The following is a 15,582-nucleotide window of genomic DNA, read 5'->3' as shown; positions in this document are numbered from 1 at the left end:
CGTGAAGAAGCTTTTTGCTGTATTAAGGTGCTATGAAAACAAGCAGTTTCTTTAAAATATTCATCTTATTTAAAATTTAAATTATATTGGGCTGAAAAAAAATTCCACTTGAAGTAGATTAATCAGTCGGCTTGAGTGGATAGAGTCAATAGTAGATAGTAGAGATCCATAGCATCCCTTTGATCCATACAGAGCACCAAATAGAGATATATTGGGTCATGGATGTGTGATTGACAGCACCAAATTAACCCAATTGATACTGAGAGGTTACTATTAATTCAGGTTGAAAAAGAGAAAAAAAAATTAAGACAGCAATTGATAGGCAGCATTTAAAATTATTAAATTATTAAAAAATATATTTAATTTTCAATTTTTTTAAAAATAGTTATTTTAAATCCTAAAATCAATATTAGTGTGGTGTTAAATTTTGAAATATAATATCACAATCCTCAATCCTCAGGGCCATGGTTTAATAGTAAGTGCGTGAAATAAGATTATAGTAGTCAGATTAAAACTCAACGAAGGATTTCACTATTTCTATTTATGTGGACCACGTCCAAACACTTGTCATTTGAAAATTTCTCACTGTATATCTCTCCCCTTGCGGGCGGTTTAGGGGCTACTGATTCCATATTTTTTTTAAAAAAAATGATAATTTAGAAAAAGGCGCACTTAAAAATCTGAATTTATCAAAAAACGTATATATTTACTAAACAGCGTACTTTTTTAAAAGCATTTCCTATTTTATCCTCGTGATAATTTAACTTTTTCTATTATTTTTTATGGTAACATATATATATATATTTTAAACCTTTCTTCCTACCTCCCGTGGAATATGAATAACGTCTTTATCGCGTTTAATACACTTTTATTTGAATAAAATAAATAATGGACCAGATGAATTCCTGGAATCGCAATTTAGAAACCACGGGCTTAAATGGGTGCAATCCGGCTAGGTCGATCAGTCGGTCGATCGGTTGGGTCGGTCGGGATGGATGGAGATTGCACTCAGGTGCTACTACATGTTTAAAAATTACAAGGAGTTAAATATGGTGTACATATTTAACTTAACTTTTATAGATGTTAACACAAAATAACAAGCAAAATCATGTTGAGAATCGGCATAAAAGTTGGGCACGATTTCCGAGTCCCCTGATGGGATTGATCTCTAACTTTATCATATACTAAAATAAATAATGGATATCATATTTGAACTCCTTATTCATAAAAGCGAAATGGTCATAAAGCGAAATGCGAATGGGAACCTCGAGGGTTCCGATCCGAGTTTCTCTGATCATGCGTTATGTAATGGTAGTAATATGTCATGATATATACAGCACTCAGTGAGAGGTTTTGAACCCTAAATCTAAATCTAACTTTCTTTTTTTTTGTTTAGGCACGATGAAGAGATATCATACGTTGTCTCGATATCTCTTCATCAGGATCGAGAACATGGGCCCTGATATGGGGATATCGAGCCTGAGATCTAAAAAAATAAAAATAAAGAGTAGAGTTAGGGTGCACTCTCTCCTCTATCTAATCATCTACGTAGACATTTTATTTTTCACTCCAATATGTGGTCACCGTGTTTCCTCTCCATTTTAGAAGCGAACAATCGAGACTATAAACAGGTCGATTGAGTTTGGCCCCAGAGACCAGATGGACCTGAAACTCTGATCGTTTCTAATGGGTATCTAAAATTAGGAGTTGAGGGGAAATCTCGTGTATACACTTTATGAATGATAAGTAAAATCGAAGGTCGATAAGCGTTGGGCGCGCGTGTGGGTGGTGTCGGGCGCGGGCTGATAATTCATTCAGTATCGGCACGTGGGCTGATTTGAGTCTCTCTATCGTGGCTTTTGGCCTTTTGCCGTCTTTGATTACTATTAACATATAAAAACCAAAATGAATAATGACACCAATTTGAACTCTCCTCCTTTTAAATCGGCCGAAATGGTGAAATGAAATTTCGGGCTCTCTGATCCCGTGGTGGAAACCACATCGATCGACTGACTCGTGATTCGGTTATTCCTAACAATGAAAATATTCCGTTATTATTTTTACTCTCAGGTATGAAAATATGGACAGTTTGAAAACCCTAATATCTCTTTATCTCTTTTTATTTCTTTTTTTTTTTATTTTTGTTGTTCTAGGCTGTATATCGTATCAGTCGGTTACATGGGATAGAGATATCGAGCGGCGGTACGACGCATGGATGATATCTCTTGCTATCAGCACCAAGCAAAAGCACAAGGAAAGAGAAAAAAGATTTAGTTTTCAAAACCCTGATCCCAGTGAAAGATGTCAACAAAATAATAATGGACACATACACTATTCGTAACTCCTTGTAATTTTGAAGGCGAAATGGGTGGATCAACTTTACAGATCGATCGGTGAGTTGGTGGAGTGGGACCAGGCACATTCATTCCTATGTTAATTCTTCTATGGATCTAAAAATCATTCAACTATGGTTTGTTTCATATATTGTTAACAAGCAAACAATGAAATTAGAATCGGTAAAGCCCACTGATATAACTCAAATCGGGCACCGATATAGGATTCCATATCATGCTCAACGCCGGGCCCTGATATGATTCCATATCACCAACGTGGGCGATAATTCATGATCGGCCACATCGGAGCTTTATGTTCATCTTTGTTAACATCATTATAATGTCTATCGACACAAAATAAATAGACATATTGATTTAACCTTAGAAATCATAGGCGAAATGGGTCGATCTGGCTCTCTATCCATCTGGGTTTGGCCGAAGCCCGATGATCGACTGCTCCGACTCCATTCTCATAATTCTAAAGTGACAGGATATATAACGTCGTGTTTGTTTTTGGCACTCTGATGGTGGACGGAGGTTTGAAAATCCAAATCTCTCTTTATTTTTATTTTTTTTTTTTTTATTTTTGTTGTATCTAGCATTGGGCACGATGTGAAGAGATATCGTGCCAACAAAAAGGAGAGATTGGGGTTTTTCGAAACCTCTGATCCATTAGGAGTGAATAATGGACATCATATTTTTTCTTGTTTTAGATTAACAGAGTGCTGATCAGACGTGGGCTTTCGAGGTCAGCTGTGGTCCAGTCCACGTGGCTGAAATCTGAGGCCGGGTTCGCGTTCACTAAATGCGGAGTAAGTGGCGGATTTCCGTTTCCATTATGTCAAGCAAAATCAAATGAATGTTCAAGAGAATCGTGAAAAAGCACGTTGGGCACGATAGATTCCATCATTCCGGGCCCAACGCCCCGCCAACGTGGGCTACATTGCTTCTTTGTTTTACTTGTTGCATCTATAAAAAAATAATTGCATAATTATCACGTCATATGAACTCCATGATTTTGAAATTTATAAATGCAGGTAAGCTCTCGCGTGCGTAATCGTGGGTTTGGAAAGCGTGCTGGCGGCTAAGTTTCTAAGCTGGTCAAGTTCATTGCATTAGAAATCTGGTGTCCATATTTATATTCCGAAATGTAATGAATGTCTATGTGATTAGGTATGTCATAATCAAATGAAATGAAACAATGAAAAGAAGTCAAATAAGGCATCGTGAAAATGCTTTTTCTCTCTGATCTAGAATAGCTGGCAGTGAATTAAATTGATCGGTGGCCCGATAAGTCTGAAAAAAAATACAACATCATATTGATATTAATTTTTCAAATATAATAATATATTAATATTGTTCTTTAAGATCTAATGTCATAACGATGATACTCTTTAAATAAAGTGTCACTATGACTGGAGATAAAATAAAAAACGAAGTGTGCCTTCTGAAAATTTGGATGAATATCTATTTTTTCCTCTTGAATTTATTTTTTTAGTAATATCGTTATGCAAACTTGGATTATCCTGTACAGAGAGAAAGGGGGGTATGTTATGCCGGTGCCAATCAGTCGTATGGGCCCCGTGCGCATGGGGCGTCCAACATAATATCGCAGCACTGATGATTACATTACGAAGGAAATTAAATTATGGGATAAGTGTATAGAATTATATAGGTCATGTCGTATTGATCAATAGATACGAGTCCAGCCAGATTGAATCAGAGCCACTCCTTGCTTGGCCATCAAAGTTTCACGATTTTACGTTACTTTGGTCGAAACCCTAACCCGGAGATCAAGCTCTCCACCCATAGCAGTTGGAGAAATTTCGAAAAGCCGCGGGAGGGATGGAATCGGACGGTAAAGTACTCCTCTCATGCTCATGGAAAAAGCTAATTGCTCGTCCTTTTCTCTCTTCGATTCAATTGGGTTTCGAATTCATCGTTTGATTCGGTCTTTGACATCGATTGTGCTGCGATGCGGATTTGAAAAATGGATTTTGTTAGGGCAAAGGGCATCCTCGAACCCCTCGGCCGTGCTTACTGCGTTCATGAGCAAGAGGGAAAAGCTCCAGGATGAGCTCCGGGCAATTGAGAGACAAGTATGTCCCCTCTCTTGTCCTCCCTCTCTAGGGTTTTTCCTGCCCAATTAAAATGATTTAGCAAGCTAGACTGGGAGGTTAGTGTAGAATTTTTCTTTAATGTAAGCTTCAACTGTTTTATCGAGCAAGATAGATGTTTAGTAGTTGTCTGCTATATTAATATAGTCTATCTTCCTCTATAAGATGATGCAATCTTACTACTCCTTGTGAATGGAAACTCAAATTTTCCTTTCACTTACCGTATGGAAATGCTGTAATGCTATCCCAAGTCGAAAAGGAATTGCACCTTATATTCCACAACGCTGAAGCTATTGTTGTTTTTTTTCATTTGCAACAACAGTTAAACTTCCAGATACTACATTGGCATATTTTCTTCTTTAGTCTAAAAGTTGTGTCCTTTTACTATAGGCCTTGGCCTGATCTGATTAGTTTCATGTCTAGAAAACCTTTTACTATAATCCTCATCCGTTAGAAGGCAGCTCTGATATGCTTAAGAGCCTAGAGTCTCATTTATTCATTGGATGGCACTATTGGGCCAACTAAGTTTTTCCTGCTTTCATAAGTGCAATTGGAGGAGACGTCTACTATAATCCTTGCTGTTCAGTGATTCATAGGACTCTTATGTCTGAAATCAGATGATTTGATCTAAAATAAAAGAGTCTTGTGGGATAATATAATGCTACCTGTTGATTTTCAAGTTACTATCTGACTGGTAAATACCTGAGGTTATATATATTTTTTTCTTGCTCGCAGTTGTCTATTTGCAGTTGACATTTATTTTTCTTTATATATAAACAATTTATTGATTCTTGACATTCTTTTGCTATTTTTTAAGGTCTATGACCTAGAAACTACTTACTTACAAGATTCAAATCAGAATGGAAGTGTGTTGAAAGGATTTGAAGGATTTTTGTCATCATCAAAGAGTACTGCAAAGTAAGCTTCACTAGTATGCCCATTTGTCTTTACTTCTATGATTATGTATTTGGTGATCACCTTTTATATTATGACTTATAAGATGTAATACACAATTTTCTTTTAATCTTGATAAGTTAGTGTTCCCTATGATTCCTTCTACGTGTTTTGTGAATCTTAATTTGTATTAGTTTTTCTTTCTATGCATCATTTTGCTCCATATCTGTTTTTATCTATTTCAGATTTTTGTTTCTCATTGAACAAGGATCTGGGAGTGGCCTAACATATGTATGCATGGATAATTACTTGAAGAATTAGGTTTATAGTAGAACAATGCTGAGATTGGATGTTTGCAATTATTAAATAATAAATAATATATAATAATTGTACAAAAACTTATATCTACTATTGTTCTTGTTTTTATTTTAATCAAAAAACAGTATAGTGTTGTTTCAAATATTTTTGCTATTTGTCTTGTCTAGACTCGTTCCGGCTTTTAGCTTTGATGCCATGAATTTCAGAGACGAAGTTTTATAACTTTGTCCTTTTGGAGATGGAAAGGAGCAACAGAATGAGGAATAACCCATGGAGATCTCTCAATTTGACTTTTCCCCCCCTATTTATGTTTTTTATTTTGGAAATAACATCTTTTTGCATATTGTTTGGACAACCGGCTAATCACCATCCTTGCAAATTTTGGTTCATATATATTGGCGTATTTCATTTTGCATTTTTAATTATTTTAGCATGATAAATAACAGATTATTAGATGCAGGATAATATGAATAGTTGCTGTAATGCTTTTTAATGCTTCTCGTACCTATCTCCAAGTTGCGGCATACACTCGATTCTGATAAAAACACCATATGTAATTGTATTTCCAGCCTAAAGCGGTCCAGAAAGTTTCAGCCTGAAGACAGGCTCTTCTCCTTGTCGTCAATTACCTCTCCAGCGGTATTTACTCGCTGAAACTTTCTAGTTGTACATTTCTGGTGCTTTAGTTTCAACAGGTTAAGGACATTTTAATTAAGATAATAATAAAAGGAGATAATTCTTAGAACTATCTCAGGTCAATATGTTCTGAAATCTATTTTTCAGCATGTTATGATAGTAATAGAAATTTCTCAGGTTCCAAAAGAATTGATCTCTGACTTAATAATCAGACTGTTCTGATATGTCTAGTTATGCTCAAAAGTCTGCTTTCTTATGTGTGCCTTTATTATCGCTAATGCAAATCAGACATTTAATTTGTAAAAATTGTAGACTTTATAGTTTATTTGGGCAGATCCTTTTTTATTTGGTAATTATCTTGTTAGGAGAATAGAAAATTTATTACAAGTTTAAACTAGTCCATTAAGTACTGGATGATTTCTTTCCTGAAGTATAATAAACTATTCCTTATTTTGTTAATTTGTTTTAATCAGGGTCTTTAAAAGCGATCCCAATTCCATGTGGACCCTTTCACCCGTGTTACTCCACACACACAACTCGATAATCCAGGTTCTACTTATAAACATTTTCTGTTCGTCCTCACAATTGGCCTATCTCTGCATCTCCAAAGCCATCTTCACTACCAACCCACATCTCTTGCATTGCTTCTTTACTTGTGGACTCATCAGCCTCAAACTCTGTTCTGAGCTTGTCAGCTAGACTTACACCCGATAAGGTTTTGCCCCCCTATCAACTTGAGAATACGAACCATCTGCTCATCTAGCGAGTATGGACTTTCCACTCCCTGTGAATGATTGAATCGGGACTTCTAAAGGTCCTATAACACTTGACTGGAAAAAACCAGCTCAATCTAGCCACTACAACAAAATGCCACCTTTCTGGTGAGGAATGGTTTTCTGTGAACCAAGAAAAAGAATATCAAGTAGGTTTTGGTGTTTGAAAAATGGGTAAACAATGTTGTACTAAATCACTATTGCGTACATCAATTTTCAAGCTTTACTTTTCAGTAAGTTGGTAACTAAATCATTGTACTCAGACTTTTTTAAGTAAATCTAACCTCTTTGTTTGTGTTTTAAGGCTGAAGAAAATGTGGCTGGTCGAGATGGTGAGTTCTCACGGATAGTTATCTGAATAACTTGCTAGAGAGCTCTGATTATGTAACACTGGTTTATTTGACAATATATAGATGGAAGATCCGAATATGGTCCAGGTCGATCGAAGGGTGGAGGTACTGCTAATGGACAGTAAGTACAACGATCATACTCCCAATGAACCATATATGGCTGGAAATACAGAGATGAAATTGTGCGTTCATGTTTCTCAGAGGAAAACCAAAGAAGGGAGGAAGAGTTGCTTTAAGAGATGCTAAACGGCTTCGACCATCGAGTGAACAAGAGATGGACGACGATGAAGATCTCGACATGAGTTTGAGATGATTATTTATAGAATCACTAAGTGTTTTATAAATCATGGATTTTGTTAGCGTTGCTTGCTTCACTCACAGCTAATATGTATTCCCTTGGATGAAACACCATGAACGACCCCCGTCTCAGACCAAAAGGTTTCATCAATTCATCTCTCTATGCCCCAAAATATTTGTTATCTATTTCATTGGAGATTGTTATGTCTAATGACAATGTTTTAAAAAATATATATCAGATTGTTGATGGAAGTTTAATTTTACTAACGATGGGTTGTTCCTAAAGAATGAAATCGACAATAAAATAGATATAAAGTGCAAAAGTAAGACAGATTTAAAACTAAAATTTATTTTTGATAGATTTAAAATTTAAAGCATTATGGTAATTGAAAGGGTATTTATTTACTTGCTCTAGCTCGAAGGAACGACCGCAGCGATACGCCGCACTCAGCCGCCGTAGCTGCGCATGTTTAGGGTTTAAAAATAGAGTCGGTATGACCACCCCGCCGCCTCCTTAAACCCCTATCGCCGCCATCATTAGCACCCAGCGAGATAACGACCGAACACTTCGCGGCCTGTTTCCCTGATGCCGCCGATGCGGATGCTGCGCGCTGCTGCTGCCGTCTCGGCGGCGACGGCCGCCGCGGGCACTATAGCTGCTCTCTCCGACCCTGCTTACGCTGACGGTTATTTCCGCTTTCCGTTTCTGTCTTCTCCTGCACAAACTCAAACGTCGCCCGACGCCCAGAGCGCGGGGTCCCGTCCGCCGGGAGGGGGTCAGAGCACTGCGTCTTCGTCTTCGTCTTCCTCTTCGTCGTCCGGTGGGTTTGATCCGGAGTCGCTGGAGCGTGGGGCGAAGGCGTTGCGGGAGATCAATAGCTCATCTCATGCGAAGCAGGTGATTGCTTTTGTAGTTGGTTTATGGTCCTTCATTCGCGATTTTCAGATTCTTAAAACTGTGGGCATTCCTCTTGTGGGGCGATCGATTTTTCAGGTATTTGATCTAATGAGGAAGCAGGAAGAGACGCGTTTGGCGGAATTAACTGCTGAGAAGGCCCAGTATCTTGCCATACAGGCTCAGAGTGAAGTTGTGAGTTTCTTGTCAATAGTTCTTTTCTTTTCCTTGTTACGTTACAGCATACGTTCTGGAGTTACTCCTTGTCCTGCAAATAGTCTGATGCACGGTGCTAGTTTCTTCTACTGATGTATATTACCTTCCAAGGGTTGTCAAGGCCAGGTTAATACATGATCACGGGCTTTCAGAATCTATCAATTTGCTTAAAATAAAACTTAAGTGTTCTGGCATATGGAAATTTAAAATTTTAATTATGGATTATGAGGTACATTGTGTGGGGTAGTAGCATGCACAAATAACTGTCATTTAACTCTGATGAAAGTCCAGAGACTTTAATTTGTTTTCAGCATATTTTGATTGTTTACTAATGTTGGAAATGGAAATTAATTATAGTTGCATTGGCTCGTTCATTTATTCTTTAGACAAGGTTACTAAGTGGGTGTTTTTTTAGGACATGGAAAGTGCCCAACTACTATGCATAGATTTTTGATGTTAACTCATTGTTACAGTTTCTTGTGGCTTTCTATGTTGCTTCTGGTGGTTGACATTGAAGCATTGTAGTTGCCCTTGTCCTGCAGAATTAACAGTTTGTATGCTTGCACCCTCATTAGCCACAGAAATAAAAATGTTGGACAAAGGAATTCTACACCTATTTAAAGGACATTAAGTACTAAAGAAAAAAAGAGCTGGTTGAATATTCAGTGCTAAACCATCAACTGACAGTCATACACCTTTTGTCATCCTTGCTTACACTATGAAAAGTCCACTCCAAAAATGTTTTAGGCCAAGGCAATATGAGCCATAAACCTTTGTGTCATTCATAGAAGACTGAATTGATTGAGGTTTTGTTTCTTGTGGAAGACTTCCTTCTGATGAGTATTATATTTGTTCATCATTCCAAATTTTCTCACAAAGCACGTTTTCAACTTCCATCTTCATCAAAATTCACTTCAGAAATCATCAACATGAATGGTCCTATTCATGTGCCAATCACAATCTTAGCGTGATTTTGCATCAGGGTAGCTTTTGTGCCATTGTACTCCATAAAATGGTCTTATTCATTGTATCAGTTGTCTTTTGTGGTATTGTACTTTTTTAATGGTCCTTATTATTTTGTTTGAAAGTGATACCTGGGAGTCTGGGACCTTCAGTTTCCACATTGTATACATATTATCTGATGTCTGAATGAGTTTATTTCCATTGCTAGGAAAAACAAATACAAATGGCTGAAGAGCAAAGAAACTTAGTTCAACAAGCAGCACAAGCAAAGGCTCAAATGGCACGTTATGAAGATGAATTGGCAAGGAAAAGGATGCAGGTACCAGAATACTTTCTTACTTATCAGGCTTCGACAGTATTAGCATTCGAACATGGAAATAAAGTTGAATTTCCTCTTTTTTTTGTGCTTGCTATTTGCATATTCCAGTTCTAATGTATATGTTTCGTTTTCAGACAGAGCATGAAGCCCAAAGGAAACAAAATGTTGAGCTTGTAAGGATGCAAGAAGAATCCTCCTTAAGGAAGGAACAAGCACGACGTGCTACTGAGGAGCAGATTCAACAACAATTACGACAGACCGAGAAAGAGAGAGCTGAGATAGAGCGTGAAACAATCAGGGTTAAAGCCATTGCAGAGGCTGAAGGCCGGGCCCATGAGGCAAAACTTACAGAGGAGCATAACAGGAGAATGCTTTTAGAACGCATGAAGGGTGAAAGGGAGAAATGGCTTGCTGCAATTAATGCAACTTTTAGCCATATAGAAGGTATTGCTTGTTACTTTTTGAATTTTGCATATCAGCCCATGCCCTTCCAAGCTTGGAGAGTATTATTATTAAGTAAAAAATTTATGCAAATTAAATAAATTGGCTGTCCATTATTGTTGGTAATTCTAAGAGACAAGAAACCTGAATTATGTGTTGAACATTTTAGAGAATTCTTTTAAAATAAAACTTAGGAGAACGAATGGTGCTCTATTTTGTAGGCCCAATCTTACTTGATGATGTCAAAACAGGAGTTTCATTTTCTCACTTGAATCATGAGGATTGGAATTATAATTCTTAGAATTGTTGTTTTATGTGAAATGGATGTCTTCTCCAACAAGAACTGATTCCAAGTAAGTGTTTAAGTGTGAAATTTATGAAAATTTCATTTGGGTAGCTATAAAATCTATTCTGATTTATCATACTGGATTTGCAAGATCCTATAGTAATATAAGTATTTCCTAGTTCAATGAGGAGAATCAATTAGGAAAAGAGTGAAGCAGATGTTTTACAAGAAGTTCTAAGAAACTATCTCGTGGTTCAAACTCTTGTTTTGTGTGAGTTAGCAAGTGCAAAACAATCCTGTTTAGCCCATAGACTGAATTTGAAACTAAGGTGATATGAGTAAGATTTACATGATTAATCACGCAACCTCCAGTTTTACCATATATCAAACTTAAACCCAAGTTAAGTCATTAGAGCCAATTGAACCTAATTTGATTCCAATTTACTACTTATTAAACATGCAGTCAGACTTAATTAAAGGCTAGCACATCAAAGGGTAGCCCGGTGCATGAAGTTCCCATTAATGCGGGGTCCCAGATATTGGTCTATGGTGCGTAGCCTTATTCTTCCATTGCAAAAGACTGTCTCCGCAATTCGAGCCCGTGATGTTCAGGTCACAGGACATCAACTTTACCATCGTGAAATAAGTTTATGTAGGCATTACATTAATAATACATTTTTTTCCAAGTTATTTATAGAATGTTAACTCATTGACTCTATAGTCAAGGATATTTCTGGTTCTCATAGGTTAATAGGTCAAGTGAGAGGAGAATAGAGAGGCGAAATTAATCAAAAACTAAGTTGCTGCATTTTGTCCCTTGCTGATTATCTTATGTGTTCATACGGGTTGGTATGGTACCATACTATCCTGTCTGGAGATTAAAGCTGGTGCTGAAACCAAAAATTGCAAACCTTCATACATATCAATGTGCAAGTAGATAACCCATACGGAAGTCTCAATGTGAGCACTAGATTTATGAATCCTAAATTTTTCTGACATTATGATTTCTTGTTCTTGTTGGCTTTTGTTTAAACTCTGTCTCTTCTATGGGGGGTTATCACTTGCATTTACTCCTGCGCATGCTTACTTCTCCGTTTATCATATATGTCTCATGGCTTTACGTCATTTAGGGGTTGCATTCAATTTTTAAATACTATTAAAACATCCAAAAATCATACTTACAGGTGGTTTGAGGATGTTGCTAACTGATCGTGCTACCCTTGTTATGGCTGTTGGAGGCGTCACTGCACTTGCAGCTGGTGTCTACACTACCAGGTCGACTTGCATACTATAGTTTTCTTTTGTTTCAGTTGGTTGTTTTTAGTGTTCTAAATGATGGGAGGCGGCTGCCTAGGTGGCAGACGGGCATCAACCACACCATCTTTGCCTGAGGTGGTGCTTTAACTCACCTCTCTGCCGCCACCATTGCCGTCGTTTTGCCACCACGTGTCCGGACGTGTCGTCTGGGCCCGGCAACGAGTCTGGACACGTTGCACGAGTCCAGACACGTCGTCCAAGTTTGGCGACGGGCCTAGAAGCGTCGTTCGAGCCTAGCGATGGGCCTAGACGCGTTGCTCGAGCCCAAAGACAGGCCTGGATGTGTCGTTCGAGCTTGGCAACGAGCTCGGATGCGTCGTGTGGTCCCGACGATGTGTTCGAATTCATCGTGCGGTCCCAGCGACGCATCGGACTCATCGTCTGGAAAGTAAATATTATAAAAAATAATGATTATTTATAATATTATGTATAGAAATAGTAAAAACAAAATTCAACTACCCAGACGGCTAAGGTGATAGCCGTCACTGATGACCCTATCACTGCCTATCGCCATTTGCAATACTGATTGTTTTACTATAGTGTGTGCTTGCACCACGACCTTGATTTGTTATTCACCATCCTTATTGAACAATTGGTCAATTTGTAGTCCATTTGTTTTTTTGCATGCAGGGAAGGTGCAAAGGTGTTATGGGGCTATGTTAACAGAATCTTAGGCCAGCCGTCACTTATTCGTGAATCTTCCATAGCTAAATTTCCATGGTCTGGAATAACACCTAAGATCATAAAGCTAGCTACGAGTTCAAGAGGAGCGTTTGGGAAAGAGTCATTATCAGAAAGCTCTTTTGATAAAGTTATTCTTCATCCTTCTCTAAAGAGAAGGATTGAACAACTTGCTAGAGCCACAGAAAATACCAAGTTGCATCAAGCACCATTCCGCAACATGCTATTTTATGGACCTCCTGGTACAGGGAAGACATTGGTCGCTCGGGAAATTGCTCACAAGTCGGTACGTGTGTATATATTCGTTGCATTTTCTTTCATTTTCTTCTGCAAAACTTACAGGTTTCTCTACTAGAATTTTACATTGCATTCTGGCTAATTATGTAGAAATGTTGGTTTTGTGGACCTCTGAATCGACCATGCACTCGTATAATTGTTTGATTGAGTCTGCACTTGATTATTATTTGATTCTCCATGCAATTGCGGGTACAAACCAGGAGACAGTGATAATTAGATTGTAAAATCTTGAAAATTGTTCATTTAGTGTCGTCTTCGGCTTGTATACAGTAAGCCCATGCCCTTGTAGTTTCGTACACGAATCAAATGACTGGATGTTTTTGAACGTTGCATGTTTTCAACTTTCATTTTGATAGATGTCATGTCATACTGTGACACGCAGGGTCTAGATTATGCAATGATGACTGGCGGGGATGTTGCTCCCTTGGGTTCTGAGGCGGTCACGAAGATCCATCAGATATTTGATTGGTCTAAAAAGTCAAAGAAAGGATTGCTACTCTTTATTGATGAAGCAGATGCCTTTCTGTGCGAGTATGTTACACACTCCTTTACTGTCTCCCTTGTTCTTCCACAGACTAATTTCAGTGTTTTGCTTCCTGTTTCTAAATGCCAATTTAAAACTGCGTGAATGCCTCGATGAGCAGGCGGAACAGCATACACATGAGTGAAGCCCAACGTAGCGCATTGAATGCATTGCTCTTCCGAACTGGTGATCAATCAAGGGACGTAGTCCTTGTCCTGGCCACCAACAGACCCGGGGACCTAGATGCAGCCGTCACCGACCGTATGGATGAAGTCATTGAGTTTCCATTGCCTGGGGAGGAGGAACGATACGAGTTGCTGAAGCTCTACCTAAGACGGTACATATTGCAAGAGGAGGATAGTGGCGAACGATCATGGGGTTCCCTATTCACGAAGCGGCAACAGAAGATCACTGTCAGGGATGTGAGTGACGAGGTGTTGCGTGAAGCTGCCAAGAACACTGCCGGGTTCTCAGGTCGAGAGATTGCAAAACTCATGGCCAGTGTCCAAGCGGCTGTGTATGGCCGTCCTGATTGCGTCTTGGACCCGGAGCTTTTCTCGGAAGTGGTGAACTACAAGGTCACTGAGCATCACCAACGTATTAAACTTGCTGCTGAAGCTACGTGTTGAGAACGACACTCCCAAGTGTCCAATCGCATTCTTTTTCATTGATTTGAGTCGTTAGCCGCCGTTGGGTGAGAAGCTAATCTCACATTTGTCGACTGCGTCTAGCTCATAGAAATATGGCCATTTACTTTTTGCTAGATTCTATTTTCTTTATATTAGGAACTCATAATTATAAGGCCGATCTGGGCATTTGGTCTCTATCTACTTATCCTGCTTCATTAAATACCTCTATGCTCTATCCGGGGCACGCAATAAGATGTGAATAAAGAACGTTAAGCCTCAGCATTGTGTCATCAAGCTACGCGTAGTACCAGAGCTAAGAAATTACCGCTACAACACGAGTAAATTAAAAGTAATTGAAAAAAAAAACAAAAGTAGAATCCTCAATTGGCTGGCATTTCGTGGCGGTGGTGGTGGACCTGGTGGTGCTGCTGTTCGTCTTCCTCTTCGTCGTCTTCCAGCAGCTGTTGCTGCTCCTGCTGCTGCTGCTGCTGCTCGTGGTTTGGCTTCTTCAACGAGCTCTTGTTATTGTGCATCCACACCTTGAACACGTGCCGGCTCACCCCGACCTCGCCGCAGAAGTGCTCCAGTGTCCCCTCGTCTTGCCGCTGCATCCGCCACCCTACCTTCTCCGCGAAAGCCAGCATCTTCTCCTTCTGCTCTGCGGTAAACTTAGTCCGGAACCTCTTCCTGGAAACCACGAACGGTCGCTGCGCCGCCAGCTCCTCGCTCGACGACTCCGTCCCCGCGGCCGCGCTCCCGCTGTTGCCGACCCGCACCATCACGCCGGAGGCTCCGAACGGCCTCAGGTGCCCGTAGGGCGTCGCCGCCGGAGGCAGCGGCGGCGGCGGAAGCAAGAGCGGCGGCGCGACGCCGTTCCGGAGCTCGCACATCTCGCCGTGATCCTTCCGGTGGAAGCTCCGGTGGCAGCCGCAGGCGGCGCACTTGAGCGCCTCGCCGGCGCTCGGCATGAACTCGCAGCACCCGTCGAGCACATGGCCGCCGACGCTGGCCGCGTGGTTCCGCAGGCACTCCCGGTATCGGGGCTCCGTTTCCGGCCTCATTGCCTCGGCGGCCGGCGCGGCGGAGATGGGGGTGGGCTTCTGAACCAGGGAAGATCCCATGGCCTCGCCTGCTCTGGCAAAGAGGAACGAAGAAGAGGAAGAAGAAGGCGACGCCAGAGGCCTGGCGAAGGCAGACTGCTGCAGAGGAGCAGGGTTGTAGACCTCCTCCAACAACTCCTGCTTCCTAAATTCCATAAAACCAAACTCCTTAGGTAATTTTTTTTAAAAAAAACACG

The 15,582-nt window shown here is 39.8% G+C and overlaps 3 protein-coding genes across 4 annotated transcripts; 2 read left to right on the top strand and 1 right to left on the bottom strand.

The window, feature by feature from the left end:
• Positions 1 to 4,027: 4,027 nt before the first annotated feature.
• LOC122028004 (chromatin modification-related protein MEAF6-like) lies at positions 4,028 to 7,985 on the top strand. Of its 2 annotated transcripts, none has more exons than XM_042587017.1 (7): positions 4,028 to 4,191; positions 4,338 to 4,432; positions 5,268 to 5,368; positions 6,232 to 6,301; positions 7,376 to 7,403; positions 7,485 to 7,542; positions 7,623 to 7,985. In XM_042587017.1, the coding sequence occupies exons 1-7, from the start codon at positions 4,179 to 4,181 to the stop codon at positions 7,732 to 7,734; spliced, it is 477 nt and encodes a 158-aa protein (XP_042442951.1). In that variant the 5' UTR covers positions 4,028 to 4,178; the 3' UTR covers positions 7,735 to 7,985. The 2 variants fall into 2 exon arrangements, with proteins under 2 accessions (XP_042442951.1, XP_042442952.1); XM_042587018.1 differs by having other exon boundaries at positions 4,049 to 4,196.
• Positions 7,986 to 8,139: 154 nt separating this feature from the next.
• Positions 8,140 to 14,460, top strand: LOC122027289 (ATPase family AAA domain-containing protein 3-like). Its single transcript, XM_042586214.1, has 8 exons — positions 8,140 to 8,616; positions 8,713 to 8,808; positions 10,001 to 10,111; positions 10,246 to 10,555; positions 12,023 to 12,113; positions 12,786 to 13,122; positions 13,516 to 13,664; positions 13,778 to 14,460. The coding sequence occupies exons 1-8, from the start codon at positions 8,305 to 8,307 to the stop codon at positions 14,283 to 14,285; spliced, it is 1,914 nt and encodes a 637-aa protein (XP_042442148.1). The 5' UTR covers positions 8,140 to 8,304; the 3' UTR covers positions 14,286 to 14,460.
• Positions 14,461 to 14,539: 79 nt separating this feature from the next.
• Positions 14,540 to 15,575, bottom strand: LOC122027290 (zinc-finger homeodomain protein 6-like). Its single transcript, XM_042586215.1, has one exon. It carries the CDS (start codon positions 15,539 to 15,541, stop codon positions 14,666 to 14,668), a length of 876 nt encoding a protein of 291 aa, XP_042442149.1. The 5' UTR covers positions 15,542 to 15,575; the 3' UTR covers positions 14,540 to 14,665.
• Between the last annotated feature and the right edge of the window lie 7 nt (positions 15,576 to 15,582).

The sequence above is a fragment of the Zingiber officinale genome, chromosome 10A (genome assembly GCF_018446385.1).
Source record: "Zingiber officinale cultivar Zhangliang chromosome 10A, Zo_v1.1, whole genome shotgun sequence".
Classification (NCBI taxonomy): Eukaryota; Viridiplantae; Streptophyta; class Magnoliopsida; order Zingiberales; family Zingiberaceae; genus Zingiber; species Zingiber officinale.
This window is presented reverse-complemented; position numbering and strand designations above follow the sequence as displayed.